At 43.7% G+C, this 22,109-nt stretch overlaps 1 protein-coding gene across 2 annotated transcripts in view; it reads right to left on the minus strand.

The window, feature by feature from the left end:
* Nucleotides 1-17,718, minus strand: part of LOC148888039 (putative nucleotidyltransferase MAB21L1) — a 47,913-nt gene extending 30,195 nt beyond the window's left edge. Inside the window, exons 1-2 of one of the 2 annotated variants that reach the window (XR_016117199.1) lie at nt 16,323-17,718; nt 5,786-5,907 (exon numbers count right to left, since the gene is read on the minus strand). Coding sequence is in view for 1 of the 2 variants with exons in the window: in XM_089014217.1 (XP_088870343.1) it covers nt 16,324-17,403 (1,080 nt within the window). In the remaining variant the exon portion in view is untranslated. The remainder of the gene's footprint in view (nt 1-5,785; nt 5,908-16,322) is intronic. The other variant, XM_089014217.1, reaches the window with a different exon arrangement.
* Nucleotides 17,719-22,109: the final 4,391 nt, after the last annotated feature.

The following is a 22,109-nucleotide window of genomic DNA, read 5'->3' on the forward strand; positions in this document are numbered from 1 at the left end:
ACCATTCAAGGATGGCACAAAACTGCTAATCTCCAAACGGGCATGAAGTGCATTAACTCATTTTGTGCACCCCCCTCCCAAACGAAATCAACTCATTCAAAGTCTGAATACCGTATTTTCCGGAGTGTAAGGTCCACCGTCAATTAATGACAAAAGTTTACAAATATAATCTAGAGGTTGGGTTACGCCTTACTTATTCGATTTGGGGAAATTGAGTCGTGGCTGCTGACAATATTTGCGAGACCTGTTGTGACTCGATATTACTTCATATATAAGGCACACCTGTGTATAAGGCCTGTACAGGGTCTCCTTTTGGAGAAAATCAAGGCTTTTGGGTATGCCATATACCAGGGCAGACAACTCTGAAAAGTTGGCTGCCCCATTTTTCACAACTTGAAAAACAACAAGACGACTAATCGCGAACATTGTTGCAAAGTATAAAGGATTTTTTTTTTAATTAAGGAAGTACCTACCACAAAAGCTCCCTGCTTATTTTATGCTCAGTATCACTTGCTGAAGATTTTGCTCCCATTGTCGTTTGTCATCATGGTGCACAATGCAATGTTTGTGTCAGTGACGTGCAGTCAGTGGAGGCAGGGGAGGCAGTGCCTCACCTGTCATCATGGAAAGCTGTCATGGAAATATCAAATGAAAAAATAAATTAAACAGTTATATGTATTTAGTGATTTGTACTTTAAAGTTCTTGTCCATTTAACTTCACCGTTTTAGGATTTTTTTCTAAATCGCTGAATTTTCTCATTTACCGTTCAAATACTAAGTAGAGACGAGCAGTGAGGCACCAGCCGGCTGATCCTCACTATGGATTGCGCAATCACTATGCTTACTGTGCGGGCTTGCTCTGCAGTGAGACCGCATTGCTGTCCTTCTGCATATCTGCGTTCAAACACGTTTAGTATATGAACTAAATTTCTACAGTTTAGCTGGTGTATATAATGTAGAGTCATTGTACATTATAAACACTGTACTCCAGTGTTTATTTTGTTTTATTTTTATCAAAACGCTGTGCGTAGGTGAGGCACACAGTTCTCCCGCCTCATGACAGGCAGGGGGCGCTTGTGATTCCAGAGATACTTCTTACTCCACGTCTGCAGAATAATAGAATTAGAGACAGAAAGCTACAGTAAACAGTTAGCAAGTCAAGTGCAACCCTGCAGCCATTTTTTCATGTTGCTTGGCCTCACTTTCAGAATGGAGGATTACATATCTAAATTGAAAGAATTTTCTAAACTGGACTTTCAATCGAAGCAGGAAGTAATAATTAAAGGAAGACCAACACCGGAGCTAAAAGGTTTGCTTCAGACAACGGGACACAATAATCGCTCTTTTCAGGCGGACTGGTACACACGAAAAGGCTGGCTGTGTGGATGTGCAGCAAGAAACCACCTTTTCTGCTTTTCCTGCCTTCTGTTCTCAATTTGTGACAATGTCTGGACTCAAATGGGATATTGTGACCTGAAAATTTTACAACGGAGCCTCATCAAAAATGAGCGAAGACTCAACATCAGCATCCACAATGCTAAGGTAAAGGAGAACCGGGAGATTTTAAAAGATCTCATCAATGCCACCTGCTTCCTTGCCAAACAACAGCTGGCATTTCGTGGAAATGATGAAAGTAAGGGCTCTGGTCTTCGTGGCAACTATGTTGAACTATTACATGCTTTCGCTCAGAAAGATGACAGACTAGCGAGTCATTTTGGGACATCCACTATATTTTCTAGCCTGTGAAACAGAATACAGAACGATTTAATTGAAACAGTTGGTGATGTCAATAGAAATGACATTAAAAAGGAGATCGGTGCAGCCCCATTTGTTGCTGGAGAAGTAGACGAGATTGTCATTCTCAGCACTGAAAACATACAGTCGGAACAGGACTGATCAAGGACGACTTTCTTCACTGGCAGTGATCTCCGTTGAGACAGAGAGACTTTTAAAACTGAAGAAAGATAAGGAAGGCTTCTACAAAGAAGTTATCGATGCCTTTCTTCAGAAGGAGCGGCGGATGGACTAAAGGTAACACGATAAAAACTTTGTTTTTATTATTTTTTTCTATGCTACAGTTTGTATATATAAAAAATGCTGACATGAAATTTTAAACAAAATACGTTAACTGTTGCCAATCAAATGGTGAATAAACTACTCTGTAGAGTTCATATGTTTGTAAATCTGACTATGATGACGTCAGTGCCTCACCAGCCATGAACCTCACCGCACGTCACTGGTTTGCGTTGCGTTGTCTGCTAAAAGCCACGTGGAAGCCTCTTTCTAAACGGCTTTCAAAACTCTCAAGGACACTTTTCCGTCAGGGTGTAGTCCGAAGCAGGTGTAGGGGGTTAGAAACGACCTCTGTTATTGTATGTTAGTCGATTAGACTACCAAGTCAGGAGAGGGCGCTACGCGCCTGTGAATGGAACAGAGGAAGGCGATGTAGGCTCAGCTCACGCATGCGCGGTTGTCATAAATCCCGTTGTGTGAAGCTGATTAACACGGTTGTCTCGTGTCGTCTTTCCTCGTCGTTCACAGTGCTACCTGCCTGTGACGCGTTTGAACCGACTCAGGTAACCCCTAGGCCTGAGGCCGGTTACAATTGGGGGCTCGTCCGGGATCGTGGGCAGAGTGGGAGCTGCTACGAAGAGAACCTGTGCCTAAAGCTTCAGGGAAGACTGTAGTGCTGTCCGTTCTCCAAAGAGTAGAGACTTCAGGGGCTAACGATGGCTCCCACAACTCCACGACGGGTATTGATTTTCAAGATCCAAAAGAGACTATTAGCTTTGAATGTCAATCAGCTACTAAATGTTGCCAGCGCAGTGGATGAGAGTGATACTGAGGACCTTGCGGGCCTTAGTGAACCAGAACTGTTTGATGTGATTATTGACTACATCAGAGGTGACAAATTAAGACACATAGAAGATGAAGGCACTTCTCAACTCCTTCACCTCGATGACATGATCAGCGAGCTCCTAGATGTCCCGGAGGAACCTACTGGGGAAGGAGCTGACCTGAGAGGAGGAGTTGAGGTCACACCTCTTCCACCGAGAGACATCCCCACACCGGGCAGGAACGTCATCATCGCCAACAGTTCGGGTGGTGCTCCTCCTGAACATGCCGGCTTATCCTCCGGTATGGGGGAGCAGATGGTGAAGTACACAGATGTAGCTGCTCTGTTTCCACGGAGGGAGTTCAAAATTTATGGTGGTCAGATTTCTGACACCGGGTCTGAACTGTCATACCGTAGCCTGTGTAGACAAATCGATGAGGGACTACAAGAAGGGTTTAGCGAGTCTGAGGTTATCCGCACTGTGTCGAAGATAACTAAATCTGGAACATTCCGAGACATGCTAAGTGATACAGAGGGTCTTACAATGTCACAGTTAAAATTTTATGACCACTCATCAAAACATCAATTCAGCAATTTCCATATCAGAATACATTCATGTGTAGATCTATACATTCAACATCTATACATTGTATATATCCTCCACATTCGCACATGCTTATGCACGTCTGCCCGCTCGTGTGTGTTGTACTGGGAACTACAATTGACATCCAAAAATCCAAATTCATCAAAACCACAAAATATTCATCAAAGCCACAAACAAGGTTTCATATCTAGCATCGCCCAATAAGTCCCCAATTATTTTAACATCTTGAGAATGTCTAACACTTATTATTTTGAGATCGTGTACTTGTCAGGAACCTATCTGAGAGGGGTGGACCTGGCAAGCTCCGGGCTTACTGGGAGGAAAAAGTCCACAGGGTCACTGAAAGAGTGGGAGATGGACCAGTGTACAAGGTTCAGGCAGAAAACGGAGACAAAACTACCCGTGTGTTGCACCGTAATCTCCTAATGTCTGTCAATGATTTGCCAGTTGAACAGCCAAATAAACAGGAAAAACAGCTAGACAGACAGGCAAAGAAGCAGAAAAAACAGCTAGACAGACAGGCTTATAGCAGGGAAGCAGTTGGGCAGGAGTCTGGATATTCAGATGAAGAGGAGGGATGTTCATACAATCTCCGACGGTTACCTGTGTATACAAGGAGGACAGGCAGTCATCAGGTGTCTCAACCTGAACCGCACAATTTAAGAGCTGTGGCATCAGAATTCCACGCCCAGGCACAAACTACGGAACCAGAGGATGGGCAGCAGCTAGAGGAAGCGTTTCCACTGGTCGTACCAGCATCATTACCAAAACCAACACCAGCTGACAGCCTGCCTGCGGAGGGAAGCCCGGAACAACTTGTAATGGATGATAATGAGGGTGATGCAGGAGCGCCGGCGGAGTTGGTGGAATCGGACACCGCGTCACAAAGTGGAATGGAATCGCTGCCACGAAGGTCTACTCGTACTCTAAGACCCAGAGAGATATTTACATATGAACACTTGGGTCATCCATCATACCAGGCTTGGAGACCTGGGGTAAATGTGTATACTTGCATGCCTTACCCCACGACTCATTATCTAGTGCGACCTGAACACTATTGCTACTCTACCCCGACGGTGTGGACTTGAATGTAGTTGCAGTAGAAGGTGATTGACACCACCCTACGGAGACCAGACAGATGACTGTGCTTCTACTGGTACTTGACTACTTGTTGGTATAGTCAAGATGTCGGGGGACATCTTTTAAAACAGGGGAGAGTGTAGGGGGTTAGAAACGACCTCTGTTATTGTATGGTAGTCGATTAGACTACCAAGTCAGGAGAGGGCGCTACGCGCCTGTGAATGGAACAGAGGAAGGCGATGTAGGCTCAGCTCACGCATGCGCGGTTGTCATAAATGCCGTTGTGTGAAGCTGATTAACACGGTTGTCTCGTGTCGTCTTTCCTCGTCGTTCACAGTGCTACCTGCCTGTGACGCGTTTGAACCGACTCAGGTACCCCCTAGGCCTGAGGCCGGTTACACAGGCTTCTGATTGGCTGCCGGTGCCGCGTATGCAACGTTCGTTTGGCGATTTGCATATTCGGCATGGCAGCCAATCAGAAGCCTGTTTCGTGCTTCGGACTATACCGTGACTGTAAAGTGTACTTGAGAGTTTTGAAAGCCGCTTAGAAAGAGGCATCCACGTGGCTTGTACTTTTGAGAGTTTTGAAAGGCACTTAGAAAGAGGCATCCACGTGGCTTGTAGTGGTTTACTTGTAGCTTTTGCTTTATTGAATAAAACAAAAGTTTGATTTGAAAATAATCTTTTTTTTTCTTGAAGAAGTTGTTGGTCACACGGGCCGAGACGTTTCGAAAGTTGTACGCTCGATGTAAAATTTGTACGCCTCGGACCTACAGGCAGACGTTATTTCAAACACTGCTTATACACTGGACAATTCGGTACTATTGGGCTCCTGTCTTGTTATTCCAAAACCGCAAAAAAATCAATTGGCCTACTTATGCTGTAGATTTGCAAATCCCCATATTATATTGTTTCCTGAATTATATATATTTTTTCATCATTAATCCAGGGTGCTGCCATGTGCCCAACCCTCGTATACATCCTTGTAAAATCTGTTCATTTTAGCTTCATGTTGAAGCCTCCAGACAGTGTTTCTAGCATCAGCGGTGTAACATAACCTTTGTCATTACTCTTTGCACACGCAGCCGCAATTTAGCGTGACTCCGTCCCGTTCTCCATTATCCGCGTTGGCAGCTTTTCCAGCACCTTCGCTGTCGCTGCCCAGTCGCAACCGTTGGGAGTATATTGTGAGTTGATTGGAAGGGGGCAAGCATGAAATGGAAGTCACGTTAATATTGATCCAAGTGTTTAACGGGGTGTTTTACCTCTGAGGTGTCCTTGCGCTTTGCAATCAGGTGAAAAGTAAGTACCTTCTTCTTCTTCTGCTCGCTTGGCTCTGATTGCTACAGACGCAAAGATTGTTCTCAGCGGCTCAGTGCAGTTTACCCTGTGGAGCGCAGACTCCATAAGCAAATGTGGCGAAGCAATATTTAACTGTTATGCTGCATGCTAATGATTGGTTACAACATAATAATCCAAGCTTGGCTTCTATTTCTAAAGCTTCATGAAGCTCATTTGGTTTTGAGCATTGTGGTTGGGTGAAAATTATTTTTTCTTTGTACATCCTACACCAGCATGTCCTAAGTCTGGCAAGTGGGCCAAATTCGGTCCGTGGTCAATTTTCATCCAGCCTGCAGCCTTTGTCATAAAATCAATAACATCTGGACTGCATGTAGGATTAATACAATGGGAAGTAAGCTCAATTAGGAACAGCATATTACTATATATTCATTCACTGAATGAGGACACCAGTTTTCTAAAATGGCGAATTTCAAAATGTTTTATTTTGTAAAATGGCGACAATCAACAAAATAACAATTACATCCGTCCAACTGTTACAAAAAAAAATCAAAAGTGAAGTTAAATAAATGTTAAATTGTAACTTTTAATTTTTTATGTTGATATGTATATTTCAAATGAACCAAAACACATACTAAAGGCAGCCGATATTAAAATAAAGTAAATCAATTTGAAACACAGAATGGTTCGCTGAAATTTATTGAAATTAATTGCTGTTACAGGTAACATCCGACGTACGACCGAGTTCTGTTCCGACAAAACGGTCGTAAGTCAAATGGTCGTAAATCGAAATGCATTCAAAATGGCCGACATGAGGTTTATATGACAGAATAAGATACGATGTGAATCTGCTGTTTTTTAAAGAATGTTTTCTATTGAACACTATTATTTACCTAACAGCTTACAGTTCAATTTTTATTCTACCAAATGCATCGCAAACACGCTGAAGATCTCAACATTGTTGCCGGGCTGCCACCATAGCGGTCCCAGCCGTAGAATTTAAAATTAAAAAAGAAAAAAAAGGGATCTGGCGGTCGTAGTCGTAAGTACGGGTGGTCGTAACTCGCACCGGTCGTAAATCGGATGTTACCTGTATATGAGAAAGAATGTCTGTCATGGTTGCCCGTTTGCAAAAGGTTTGGACACCCCTGTCCTACACACTTAGAAATTCAGTCGATGGCAGGACGGAAATCCGTTGTCAACTCGATACGCCCAATCACTTGTAAAAATTGTTAAGGTCCTTTTTTTCCCCTTTTTTGAACCTCAACAATCGTCAAAAATTTGACTCCATATCCTGCCCGCTGCGGTCAATCGGTAAAAATGACTCAAGCTTGGATGTGGACCAGCACAAGCTTCAACATTGAATTTCTTGGCCTTCTTTGATGATCCCAAACCACCCGCTGCATTTCCCGTGAGAAGTCCCCGGACGTATGTGATTTCTTTGCGCTTGTCGGAATTAGTCGCATTTATTTAGTCTCGTCGGGCCTCTCGTTCTCACATGTGCCAATCCAAACATCAGCACGTCTGCTCATCAGCCTTTCATTCAGCGGGATACTTTACAAAATGACACGTTTCATCCACTGCCAGTGGTGAACTCCGGCCGGCCTCTCTAACTGGTGGGGATTTTTTTTCCTCCAATACCCTGAAATGCTAAAACTGCTTCCCCGCATTTGCCGAGCACGCTCCAGATACAAGGCAGAGCAGGAAGCGGCTTTTTGTTTTGTTTTCTGAATGACCTCTGCACGGCGAGGTGCCTGTTCAGTGGGCTCCACACACACACACACACACACACACACACACACACACACACACACACACACACACACACACACACACTGACAATCGCACCCAAGTCCTCACGTGCATGGTTCACTCCGTGTTTGGGCAACGTGAGATATTGTGATGGAATGTTTAACCATAGCCATCCAAGAAACTCACATTGAGATTGAAAAAAAAAAAACAGCAACAACAACACTGTCCGGAAAATCTATGTTGATTTTTTTTAATTAATGACAAGTGATGATGATGTGATGTCAGTCAAGTCAAGTGATGTCAGTCTGAATCCAGGAAAATCTCTTTTTTCTTTCAAATTCTGATATGTTCCAATTGTTGTTTTTGTTTGACTATACATGTAAACAAAATGGCAATATTTATGTCGAGCAGGGTTGTCGCCATTTGCTGAACGAAACTATGAGAGCAGCTATAAACGTGTTCTCTTTAAAATCAACCAACCAAAAGTCAATTACTAAAGAAAGTAATCCGTAAAGTAAATAACAACTGTAAATTATCGATGAGAAGGTTTCTTCAGCCGTCATCTGTACAATTTTGAAGGTTTCGGACGTTTCGCCTCCTATCCAATAGGCTTCGTCAGCGAACTAAAGTCTGACTGGTCGTATCGGCCCTATTTATCCCTAATGTCCAGGCATGGCGGCGCCGGACACAAAATTACAAAGAGTCCTTTGGCAACATAAAATTCCAACTTATTTCAAACCGATAAACACGTTAAGGCAAAAATTTGTGCATCCAAAAGATAGGCTACCAAATGACAAACAAAGTAATGTAGTTTATTCCATACATTGTAAGAATGAAAATTGTAAAGAGCAGTACATTGGGGAGACTCAACAAATTCTCAAAAAAAGACTTTATCAACATCGCAGGGATAATACAAGTGGGCCTCAATCGGCAGTACATTTGCACCTAAAAGCTAGCAACCACTCATTTGACGACAATGAGGTTAAAATCTTAGCGAAAGAACATAGATGGTTTGAAAGGGGGGTAAAAGAAGCGATTCTCATAAAACAACTAAATCCTTCATTAAACCGGTCTGGTGGGGTGAGGTTCAATTTGGATCGTTCATACGCTAGTTCATACGCCTGCTTAGGCAAAACAGGTTAGGCAACATTCGTAATGCTGATGAGGTGATACCGGTGGGAGTGGGGGAAATAGGCCAGTCGTTATTCAGGTATGTAGGAACAATCAGTGGGGCCACAGGGAGGGGTCCTCTGCTCCCCCCAACCTGAGAGTAGGGACCTATCATAGCTGTGTCCGGCGCCGCCATGCATGGACATTAGGGATATATAAATAGGGCCGACACGACCAGTCAGAATTTAGTTCGCTGACGAAGCCTATTGGATAGGAGGCGAAACGTCCGAAACCTTCAAAATTGTACAGATGACGGCTGAAGAAACCTTCTCATCGATGGACCACTCCTGTACGACTGAGAGCTTACACAGACGAACTGTAAATGATGTTGTCAAGCAAGTCATTGCGATAATAATAATAATAACAATAATAATAATAATAATAATAATAATAATAATAATAATAATAATAATAATAATAATAATAATAATATTCTTCTTTTCCTTTGGGCGTTTCCCTTCAAGGGGTCGCCACAGCAAATCAGTGTCCTCCATCTTTAGAGGTTTGATCCACATGTTTGTTTTGGCCAAGTAATAATAATAATAATAACAATAATAATAATAATAATAATAATAATAATAATAATAATAATAATAATAATAATAATAATAATAAATTTCTTTTATAAGCGCCTTTCAAAACTCTCAAGGTCACTTTACAGTCACATGATAAGTTTTTCTGTGGGTGAGCAGCGGCAGCCACACGCGCCGGCTTTCACTCAACCCGGAAGTAACTCAAATAGATAGACAGCTAGCGAGCTAGCTGGCTAATATATTGCTAATAGATAGCTATTAGATAGACAGCGAGCCAACTAGACAGCTAATAGATAGCTATTAGATAGCTAGCTAGATAGCTAATAGCTAGCTAGCTAGATAGCTAGCCATATAGCCAGCCAGCCATCTAATAGATAGCTAATAGATAGCAAATAGATAGCTAATAGATAGCATTAGATAGCCAGCCAGCCAGCTAGGCAGCTAATAGATAGCTATTACATAGCTATTATATAGCTAACCAAATAGCTAGCTAGGTAGCTAATAGCCAGATTGCTAGATATCTAGCCAGATAGCCAGCCAACCAGCTAATAGATAGCTAATAGATAGCAAATAGATAGCTCGCTAGCTAGATAACTGATATTTTTGTGATGGGTTGACTTTGTCAAAGTAACAGTCAAAACTGGTCAGAGTCACTTTCTGCCACGCAATATTATGGAAACATCTAATCAAAAAAGAAATTTTTTTTTCCCCCTTGATGTATGGGGTCATCCCCCCAACCCCCCCCCCCCCCCCCCAAAAAAAATAAAAATAAATAAATAATAAAATAAAACAAGTCAGACATTTAAAATTGCTGTGGGTGTGGGGTTATTTACTCCATGAGACAAATTCCAACATGGCGCAGCCCTCCATCTGGGAATGGGGGTGCTGTTCTGAGCCAATGAACATGATGCAACCCCACCCTTTTTCTTTTGTTTTTTTTTTTGTGTACGTATGAAGACGTGCTCTTTCCGTCGAGCTACTGGCAGATGATAAAGTCCCGGCGCAACCTAATTGTGCTGTCTGTTCAGGCTCGCCTCTTGTCACGTCTCCAAAAGCGGCGAGCCGTGGCGCTAATCGACGATGAGCCGTTGGTCTTTCAAGATGCAAACGTTGTGTTTCATTCTTGACCTTGTCTGGCAATAAAATCAAACGTACTTGTGATGTTCAAATACGCTCCAGACGGCAAATACGAGGCGGGCTTTTACATGTTATGGCGCGCTGCATCTTCCAGCTTTCGACTGCGCGGCATCAGCTGCATTTAAGATTCATTCAAAACAAGTGCCACGCAAAAATATTACCATTGTTAAACTGTAAGGAAACGCCAAGCCACATTGGTCCATAAAATGTGAACATAGTCCTGTGTTTCTTTTTTTGGGCAGCAACAGAAGAGGACAAGCTGGTTAAGTTGGTCTTCCTGGGCCAAAGTCTTCCGAGCCCAAGCCCTGAAACGGAGCTGATTCTGGAAGGAGACGATAACTCCGCCGGCCTAGTGCAGGAGAAGGAGACAGATGGTCTGGGCGATGAGTCTGTTTTCCAATCGACGTTCTTGTTGCGCTTACGTTGTGTTAGTTCACGTGAAGAAATGGTCAGGGTGTAATCTTATTCACAACTCTTTTAACATCAAATATTAAACAAAGAGGAAATAAATGACACACATTCAAAGAACGACATCGCCTTTGCTGGCTTAGTGCTAACATACAGTAGCAAACAACGTCCACACAGAGGGTAAATGTTAGCATTTAGCTTTCAGTTTTGTTATGCCATCAAGCAACTGAGGCCAAAACGCAAACTGTCGAACAACACGTACTTTAACGAGTGATGGGCCCTCAGGGCCTGCAAGGCCTTTTCTGCTGGCCTAAAAATATCTGAATCAGAGACTAAGATAATTATATTTTGTCCATGAATTCTTATTAAATCATTCCAAATTGTCTTTCAGTTTCCATTTATTGCTTTTCCCTTGTTGTGCTGCTTCCAGATGCGTGTTTTCATATTTAAGCATTTAACCAATCAAATTTCAGCGATAATTTGTTTCCAGGGTCAGAAATCTACAAGGACACCTTCACAATCAGTTCTGCACGCCCTGGAGCATTAAATGCGGTGTCGATTAAACTGCAGCTTGAACCAATCAGAGTTCCAAGGCCTGCTCGCAGCTCGTGAAGAGCATACTGGCCAGAGCTCGCACACTGTGTCTAAAGCGAGCTGCATAAGCAAATACATTGTTGTGTTGATTTAATAGTGGGTTTGTCAACCCACAATGGCTGAAGGAGGAGAAGAAATGGATTTGGTTGCAGATGTACTGTTAAAGCCATTTTCAATAAGGTGTTGGACGGCTCCAAAGCTAGCAAAAATAGCAAATATTGCAATTTTATAAGGTTATTATGAATCCAAACGTTAGTAAAAATGTGAACAATTTAATGACAGTATTTCTTAAGTTTCTTCAAGTCACAAGTTATTTCCTGGTCAACGCTACTCCGTAGTGGAGATGTAGTAATATTACACCACACCTGCAACTGATTGATTCAGACGTAGCACTAGTAAAGGCTATGGAATGACTTTAACCGTATGCAAAGAACCATTGAGTTTAAATGTTTAATTGGAGGGGTGAATATCAGAATCAGAATCAGAATCAGAATCAGAATCAGAATCAGAATCAGAATCAGAATCAGAATCAGAATCATCTTTATTGCCAAGTATGTGGAACACACAAGGAATTTGTTTCCGGTAGAACACGCTGCACTAGTATCGTCGTCCAAAAAACTGCTAAGTGGCACTATGCAGTTCCATTTTGGCTACTGTTGAATACTTTGTTATTTTAACATGTAATGTTTTGAAGTGGTTTGCTGTCGTGTGCTTTTCTGTTAAAACAAAAGAAAAAAAGATTCACGTTACACATTTTCTTCTTGATTGGACCATATGTGACCTGCAACGTGACCTCAAAGCCAAGACACATCCCCAATCGGGATTTGGGGCTTACTCTTACACCCCGAATAATGCACCAGTCGGTCCACGCGGTCCTTTTGAAACACAATCCCCAACAAATCCTGTCATGGAGTCTGTGGGGCCCAGGGAACATGCAATAATTTGTACGATTGTGCTATCAATCCGTCGCGGGTGGCTTTATGAGCCACTGCTGCGGCTTTACAAGGGGACGTGTTAGCCGGCGTTGCATTTTCAGCGGCCGTCCAAAACCGTCGAGTTGCCACGCCGAGTTACACTTGAAACCGCATGTTGAGACTTTCGTGGCTACTTGCTTTGACTCGCTTGTGTTGTTTCTATCAAATCGTCATGGCCACAAATACCCCTAAATAGAGGAGGTGGGGTGTTCTGAGGCTCCTTGAAATGAGACATAGCCACCCCCTCACAACGGGCTGCTTTCAGTGTGGAGGGGTGGTCAAAGATTTGGCATGATGACACCTGAAAAAAAATCTATACAGTATATATTATATTTTGTGTAACCAATGAATTGAAATAAGATTAACGTACTGTAGTCTTACTTCAATTCATTGGTTACACAAAATAAAATCCTCTTGCTCCAGAAATATATTTCGAGGTCGACTATTACAATGGCAAATTGGCATCTCATAATGTTAAAATATAATCTGTAATTAACCGTACCACCAGTACTTAAAACATGCCTCTGGATGATTATATTTATATTTTTTGCAGACACTTGAAATAAAATAGTCAAATTAACAATTTTCAGTGCACTTCACGTGGTCACGTGGGGCCCTGAATCCACTTCATAATCATATCCGAATAATGCACAGGCATATCCTAGGACCCCTAAAAAAGGAACCGCTTTTACAGCGTTGTTTTTGTTAAATTAACAAACGAGTGGTGTGTGTGTGTGTGTGTGTGTGTGTGTGTGTGTGTGTGTGTGTGTGTGTGTGTGTGTGTGTGTGTGTGTGTGTGTGTGTGTGTGTGTGTGTGTGTGTGCGTGTGTGCGTGTGCGTGTGTGTGTGTGTGTGCGTGCGTGTGTGTGTGCGTGTGTGCGTGTGTGTGTGTGTGTACAATTTTGTCTAATTCACAATGGTAATATATTTTAAACATATATGTATTTTATAAAGCTCGTACAGTTATTTAAATGGACTTGTGTTTATAGCAACACAGAAATAGAAAACGAATATAAATATTCTCGTCTTGTATTAACATTTGATGGACACACTCTTGCATCCTATATGCTTTAGCCAAAGATATTAATTATTATTATTGTTGTTGTTGTTGTTGTTGTTATTATCATTATTGACGTTATCATTATTGTTACTTCTTTGGAAGACCTATAGCATGGTGTGCACATCTTGTAATATACGGCCACTGAGACACTTTATGAGGACAAAAAGTAATTGAAATGCCCATTTATTCAACCATCGTGTTTTTGGTCGTTATTTTCTTTTCTTGACTTGGTACACACACACACACACACACACACACACACACACACACACACACACACACACACACGCACACACACACACACACAAAACACACACAAACAATGACCGAAAAGGAGACTTTTTCACCAAATTAAAATGTTCCAATTTATACCCACTAAGGAGGGGAGGGGGTAAGGACGCAGGATGTTTAAACCTAAATCTCCTGTTAACGCGCCTTAATTTCATTATTCTCGTGTAAACCTCGCAAAGCAGAATCGCCCAATTCTGAAAAGATCTCCGAGGGGGATTAAAATGTTTCAATAATCCGCTTTATTAAATTTGCAAAGTCATTCCGAACAGCGCGTGTGTGTGCGCTGCGCCTCTTTAGCTCGCCATCCCGAGGTTTTATTACACGAACTACAATAAACTGGTTGCCAACAATCGGATTACTCGTGGTGACGTCACCAAACACGATAACCGAGGGCAGGTTTTATGGCGTCGATGCGCTGTGTAGGCGCGTTTGGTGCAAGCGGGGGTGGGGGCAATCCTGGTCCACTTCGTGCTCTTGCGACGTTGCACGGGCGTCCCTCGAATTGGCCCTGGAGGACACCGTTGAAAACGGACGGCGCGTTCAAGTGGCTCCTCTTGAATTGAAGGAATCGATGAAGAATCCTGATCCCCCCAACCCATCCCAGTCATTGCGCGCATGCGTAGCAGCGTGCACGCCCAGCGCGGTGAACAATAAATATGCTACAATGGCAAACAAATAACCTGGCGGCTGGTCACGGCGACGTGATTTCGGCGGCTTGTTTCGTGTTGTTTTTGTTGCTTCCGTTTTCCTTTGTGATGCCAACCCGTGCAGGCCTGTTCCTAATTATTGACTGAATAATGTTCCTATCTTTATTTTGTGCTCCTTGAAGTGGACATTTTTTAATTGTGTTATCTTTTCTTTGGGGGGGGGGCGTTAAATTCTGTAACCAAATCACAGCCTGTCACATGGGAATGAGTGCGAAAGAAGAACGTCCATGTATCGTGGCACCTGATTTCAGAAATGAGCCGGTTTCACTTGCAGATAGTTTTATCTCCCCTTTCCACAAAACCCCTGGACGCTTTTACCTTCGATTTTAGTCAATACAGCACTACAAGGAAAAATACACGACATTACTTATTTGTTTTTCTAAACTAATAACTCAAAACTGGACCGAGTGATGTATCTGGTTAATGTTTCGATAGTCGTTCATTTTATTACGTTTTGTGTGTGTGAGACAGAATTTTGATTCGAACATTTTGCAAACGAGCGACGTTACTTTTCGTTCGTATTAATAAAAACGGACCGGTTGGAAATAAACTACACCGCAGTTAGTCCTCACTTTAAAAATTTTCTTCTTTTTTTTTCAAATCGTTGGTTCCAATATGTTTTGGTGACTGCGCACATATTTTTGCAATACACGACTTTTTTTTAAATTCTAACTCCAAACCCTGACACATATATAGATGTGTCAGGGTTTGATGTGTCACCATGTAGTCAATAGACTACATGGTGTGGAGGGACAGATTTATTTTCATTGCGCGTTTTGATATTGGAACGATTTTTATTCCTCACGCGTTGACTCTTAAAAACAAAAACACGTTTTTTAAGTGACAAATTAAAAACACGCTAAATGTCGCGAGTAAGTTTTCAAAACTCGGTCGGTGTTTTGTTTTCTTGTGGCTGCTACACGTATAGATTGAAGGGGGAAATACGACATGTCTGCATATATATTTTTATTTTGCAGTGTCTACACTTAATGCTCTGTTTTGTTGGTTCATGGCACCGCGCAGGCCCGGTGGTGTTGAGCAGCCCGGCTAAGTTGGTGACGCCCGGCCTCGTGGCTGGGGGGACCCTTTCCATCACCAGCAGCGAAATATATTTCTAGGTGGACTAGGACGACCCCACCTTTAAGGGAGTCAGCCCCAACTTCAATGGAGCACGCACGAGCGCCGTCACTGAAACGACGGTAACATCTCCCCACCACTCGCAAGGCGCGCCAAGCAGCAAATGTCAAATTGGGTCACTCTATCGACTGCCTTGAACTTTAATTTCAATACACGTATCCGTGTATTTTTCAATTTAAAAAGTGTCATTTAAAATATCATCGCAGTTCCCATCTACACGTTTTTAAAACAAAAACATGACGACGAACACATGCGTGTATATAACAGTTGGTTTTATTAGCTCTTTAAATTAAGTGGATGACAATAATAAAAAAGGTCACAGATGTTGTAATCCAGTGTAGTTCAAGTGCATTTCTTTTTCCTCAATTTTACCGCCAGATATATTTACTATATTTATATAACTTTTTATTCAAAGGAAATCATGGCAGAGCAAGTCATTAAAAAGATAACAGCCAATAAAACGATTCTTTAAATTAAAAGTTCAAGTAATTCGATGGAATGTTTCTTTTACGTTCAAATGTAAACCTTTGCGAGAGAAAAAAAGTGTGTGTGTGAGTGTGGGGAGAGTACAAAGCGTATGGGGCAAAAGTATAAATTAGTTTTCGTTTCCCGGGAGATCAAGACAAGCAAAATCCACCGACATTCACAATCTCACAACACATCGACGCCACCGAAAATCCACGCTTGCGTTTCAAGTCTGGTGGGGGGTCGGGGGTGGGTCGGAAGGGGGTAAATCGTACCTCAGAGCTTCTCCAGGCTCTTGGGGTTGGTGAGGATCTCCCTGGCCAGGCGCCACGTCTGCTTGGCGGCGTTTTCTAGGGCCGAGTGCGGCTTCCCCTGGAAGAGGTCGAGGTTGGGCAGAAAGTAGTGCGGACAGCGGCGGCACTGCAGGCACGAGATGAGCTGCAATAGAATCCCGTTGAGGCGGTCGCCCAGGCAGTTTTCGTCCCAGTCGGCCTCGCGCGGGTGCTTCTCGCACTCGTACGAGACGAGCGTCTTCATGTGGTAGTTGTTGAGCGGCGCACCGGGCAGCTCCAGGTGGCGGTCGCGAAGCGCCTTGAGCACCGACAGGCACTTTTTGCGGCAACCGCCCAGCAGCAGCCGGTTCTCGGCCTCGGCGAACTGCAGCACCCAGGCGTCGCTCTCGGCCGAGCTCTGCTTGCCGTTGAGCGAATAGCACTCCTTGGAGAGCAGGTTGAAGCCCTCGGCCTTGACCTCGGCCACGCGGTTGGGCCCCGGCCAGGGGATGTGCGGAAGCGGCCAGTGCGCCGCGCTGCGCGGCCAGATGCCGGTGCACTTGAAGGCGGGCGTGATCTGCACCACATAGCGCTCTCGGATGCGCAGCTTCACCTCGCTGGTGTCCGCCACCATCTTGACGGCGTCGCGGTAGCTGCACTTGTCCACCGCCTGCGCCACCAGCGTCTGGAAGCGCGATCGGATCTTGCGCGCCGACAGGTAGCCCGAGGCCGTGATGAACTCCACCCACAGCGACATGCTGCGCTTGCGGCCGTCGCTCAGCTTGAGCACGGCGCAGCCGGGAAGCGAGCCGTCGTCCACGAAGTTGAACACGCCCATCTGGTTGAGGTAGAGCACCACCTCGAACTCGCTGGGCGAGATGACCTCCAGGCCCTCGAAGCGGTTGTCCATCTCGCTCAGCGAGCTGATGAAGCGCGGCTCCTGCACCTCCACCTCCTTCAGCACGTCCGACACCACCTTGCACACCTCGCGGATGGTCTTGGACACGGCCGCCTTGCGCGACTGGCACTTGTCGTTGTAGTACTTGTTGAGGTGGTACGCCAGCTTGGCCTGCGCGGCGATCATGTTGGGGCAGAGATCCGGGTTGTACACCGGAGTCTCGCAGTACGCCGACGGATCCAACGCGGCGGTTTGTACGGGAGCCAATTTTAGGGGAGAAAAGGCGCGCTCTACCGAGAAAAACAGGAGCCCCGTTGCGGGGTGGGATTAAAATAGACCCGTTTCCGAGCCGGGGGGGCGGGCTGGAGCTCCGGGACGACTCACTCCTTGCGACTCAACATGACTGGGAAACGGTCGCCGCCGAGCTCCGAGGAGGGGGCGAAAAGTCACCCGAAGTACTGATTGTGTGTGCGCGCTTTTCGCTCTGACAGCGCTCACAGCCGCCGCGTTCAGGCGGGCCGGATTTATTGGGAGGGAGGGGCTTGCGGCGGGCTGGGCCAATGGGGGCTCCTAACGTCATTGAGACTCCGCCCACTCCGGGGCTTATTATAGAGCGGTTGGGCTCTTCGGAAGGCCATAGCGAGTAAGATTTGACGCGGGAGAGAATACACTCAAACGTAGGGAAAAAGATTTGTATCCCCCCACTCAATGTATTTCTCTATTAAATTGTAGAAATGACAGCTGCTCGTAATCAGCGTGGCAAATGCTCGAATTTTATTTTCCTTCACTCAACCAGATCGACATTTTCTTACAAGATTTGTAAAATAATTTGCATTTGATTTTTTTTTGTAGACAAATGTAATTGTTTTTATACATTGTCGGCGCATTATGTTAAACGTTACAAAGGGCACAACGCAATCCCTTCAATTGAACATTTTTCAGTTGTCACGTGTAATTATTGAAAATAATCCACTAGCGACTAGTGTATGAACGCCCTCAACTCGAGGAAGGCAAAAAGACATCCATTTCGTTGTTACGTGTACTGGTTATTATACGGTTGTACTGGTTATTATACAGACATAAATTCTTCACTTTAAAACCAGAATGTGCTATTCTATTGGATTTAGATTTTCCATATTAGAAAAACACGATAATTGATTTATTGGTCGATTATTTCGTTTTTTTTTTGTTTTTTTTAAATAGATTTTTGAAAATTCTTAACAAATCCCATTTTTATTAAAAATACTTTTGCAACACAATGTAAAAATCGTATACATCCTATAAAATGAATTAACATTCAATCAATGATTTTAAATAAAATGTCATAAAATGCAAAAAAATGATTGTGAAAGGAATAGCACACAAAATCATACATTCACTTCGACATCTGACATTTTCAAACAATTTACCCCGATGTCGAGCAGACATTTTATATATATAAAAAAAATCCTCGTCTCACCCACCATGGGTGGTGTCTGTCACCAATTTTAGCTCGGGTCCTGTACCAGAGGCCAGGAAGCTTGAGGGTTCTGCGCAGTATCCGTGCTGTTCCCAGCACTGCGCTTTTCTGGACTGAGATATCCGATGTTGTTCCCGGGATACGTTGCTACCACTCGTCGAGTTTGGGGGTTACTGCCCCGAGTGCTCCGACCACCACAGGCACGACTGTCACCTTTACCTTCCAGGCTCTCTCCAGCTCCTCTCTGAGCCCTTGGTATTTCTCGAGATTCTCATGTTGCTTCATTCTGATGTTTCCATCACTCGGAACCGCTACATCCACGACAACGGATTTCCTTTCCCCTTTATCTATGACCACGATATCTGGTTAGTTGGCCATTACCATCTTGTCAGTCTGTATGTGGAAGTCCCACAGGATCTTTGCGCGGTCATTCTCTATCACCTTGGGAGGTGTTTCCCATTTTGAACTTGGGGTTTCCAGTCCATACTCCGCATATATATATATATATATATATATATATATATATATATATATATATATATATATATATATATATATATATATATATATATATATATATATATATATATATATATATATATATATATATATATATATATATATATATATATATATATAGATATATATATATAGATATATATATAGTTTTCTTTCTCGCTCTGGCATACTCTCCCTGCCTCTACCTCGCCCCTATTCTTACCAATAAGCAGATGGGTGGTAACACAACAATGATTTTCGCCACCTACAGGTGGTGAGCGGAAAACAAGTGTGAACAAATATTCGCCTTCAGATCATAAATGACGATCATCAATCGTTGGAGCCAACGGTGACATCATCGCATGTCCCAATGTCTTGCCTACATATCTTTCAAGTATGACATTTTGTAACCCATAAATCCCCGTCCCAATGAAGACTAGTCTGCTTTCCCGCATGTGAACCGGCTGACAAATGACCATGTGATTCGTTGTCATTCACAAATCCTACCGACCTAAAAAAAACAAAACCAATCCTCCCCATGTATTTTGGCCACAACCTTTGTACTATACACATCATCATCCCATGTAACATTACGATTTGGGAGGGGACGGTGGCCTCCCGTTTTGCCAAATGTTCAATTCTCCCTCTCACTTGTGGCCCGGACCAACTCGTTTATTAGAAGCAGACCACGTTCGGCATTCCGGCTTCTCGGCAACCTCTTTGGTGTGCGTGATCGCGGCGCGGGGATTTTGCCTAGATTACTTCCCGCTAATCCGAAGCATGTGCTGTATTGTCAGAGGGGCCTTCCGCTGCTCGCTTGTCGTCTCGGAAGCCTCCAGTGTCACTTGCCACGAGGTTGGGAGCAGTGTTGCTCATACGGCTGCCCAAAAAGGGGCTAGAAGCCCCGCACTCTGATATAAGCGCCAGCAATTCTGGCTCCCCCAAATTTTTCGCACCGCATGTGACCTTGTTTTCAAGGCCTCTTTTGTTTCCGCAGCAATGGGTAGGGCGCTTCTTTGCTTCTTGTCCTCAATTTTTCGTTGCCGTTCTCCTCTTTCTGAAGAGCGATTGTCTTGTTAACGTGGAAGGCGACTGACTGCGGGGTCAGCCGGACTCGACTGGAAATTCCCCCTCTTGACCGCAACACTGGTGCTCATGGTGATGTGGACACATCCGGGCTGTGCACATAGATGTTGAGATCAACGACAAAGACTGAAAATTGTGCACGGTTTAAAGAAAGAATTCTCGCCCCTTCAAAATCATCGCCTTTTCGTGAGAGCACCCCCAACAAAAAACGGACTGATTACTCAAGCATGAGCGTTTGTCAAAGAGCACGATTTGTTAGTACAGTAAAGTCTCGTTATATCGATATCGGTTATATCGATAGTACCGCTTATTACGATACTATTTTCATTTCCCTTGCACATTTCTAGTCTTTTTATGTATAATTAGTACCGTTTAGTACGATACCCGGTTATTATGATAATCCGGTTATTACGGTGCTCCTTTTCATCCCCCGCCGGCCATTTTTGTTGTTTATATCAATATATCCGTCGCGCTATTGGTCAACTTGGTCACGTGTCTTGTTACGTGAGCCGCCATCGGTCGCGCCATTGGTCGACTTGGTCACATGAGCCGCCATCGGTCGCGCTATTGGTCGACTTGGCCGTGTGACTTTGTCACGTGACACGCCATCGGTCACGCCATTGGTCGACTTGGTCACGTGTCTTTGTTACGTGTCACGCCATCAGTCGTGCCATTGGTCAACTTGGTCACGTGTCTTGGTTACGTGTCACGCCATCAGTCGCGCCATTGGTCGACTTGGTCAGGTGACTTGGTTACGTGCCCAGCACCCGTGTAGCACAGCCATTTTCATTTTCAGACGCTAGCTCGTGTGTAGCAGACGAGATTGCAGTGTTTGTGTTAAAAGGTAAAAATGGGAAGCAGAAGAAGATTGATGACTTTTTTAAATTGTATACATAATACAGTAAGATGTAAGCGTTGCAGTTTCCCTGTTGTGTTATGTACATGCCCACTGTACTGTATATGAATGCAATCGTTTTTTGCAACAATGTTTCTTGTTTTGTCTGCTGAAGCGCGATGATTTTGAAAATTATTAACATTCCATACTATGTATTAAAGGACAGCCGATGTCACTTTTTATTCAAATGCAAATAAAAATGACTTCACGCCAAGACGTCTTGCATTGCTTGTGAATCCAAACAATGGCTTCAGATTCGGATAATATGCTTTCTTGTTACACATCCAGTTATGAATATGTTTCAAATACACTGTAGTTCTGAAGATTAAAGCATACATGTTTACAATCATTAAATAATTATATGTGCCATTTTGAGGCAACATTGGGGGAGCATCTCTGACCCAAAAAAAAGGGAGCTAATGGCCAGCTCCGTTTCTTATATGGCGCTTGGCTGCCCTCTTTTGGCGGCTTTTGTTTAATGCAGTTCGGCGCAGGATCGGATATATCGATAGTCCCGGTTATATCGATATTTTTTCGGACTCCCTTGAATATCGATATAACGAGACTTTACTGTAATTTATAAAAAAATTGCATATGTGCATTGATTGGCCAATTGTATGAATTTGTGACAAAAATACGGAATATACGAAATAGTAACTTTGGAAGCTGTAGCAGACACTGGACCCAAAAAAATTAACTGACTGACTGACTCACTGACTGCTGACTGACTGACTGACTGACTCACTCACTCACTCACTCACTCACTCACTCACTCACTCACTCACTCACTCACTCACTCACTCACTCACTCACTAACTAACTAACTAACTAACTAACTAACTAACTAACTAACTAACTAACTAACCGACCAGCCGACCGACCAGCCAACCAGCCGACCAACCGACTGACTAACCGACTGACTGACTGACTGACTGACCGACTGACTAACCGACT

This window comes from Hippocampus bargibanti, linkage group LG14, assembly GCF_051943395.1.
Source record: "Hippocampus bargibanti isolate YZ-2025 linkage group LG14, ASM5194339v1, whole genome shotgun sequence".
NCBI classification, from domain to species: Eukaryota; Metazoa; Chordata; class Actinopteri; order Syngnathiformes; family Syngnathidae; genus Hippocampus; species Hippocampus bargibanti.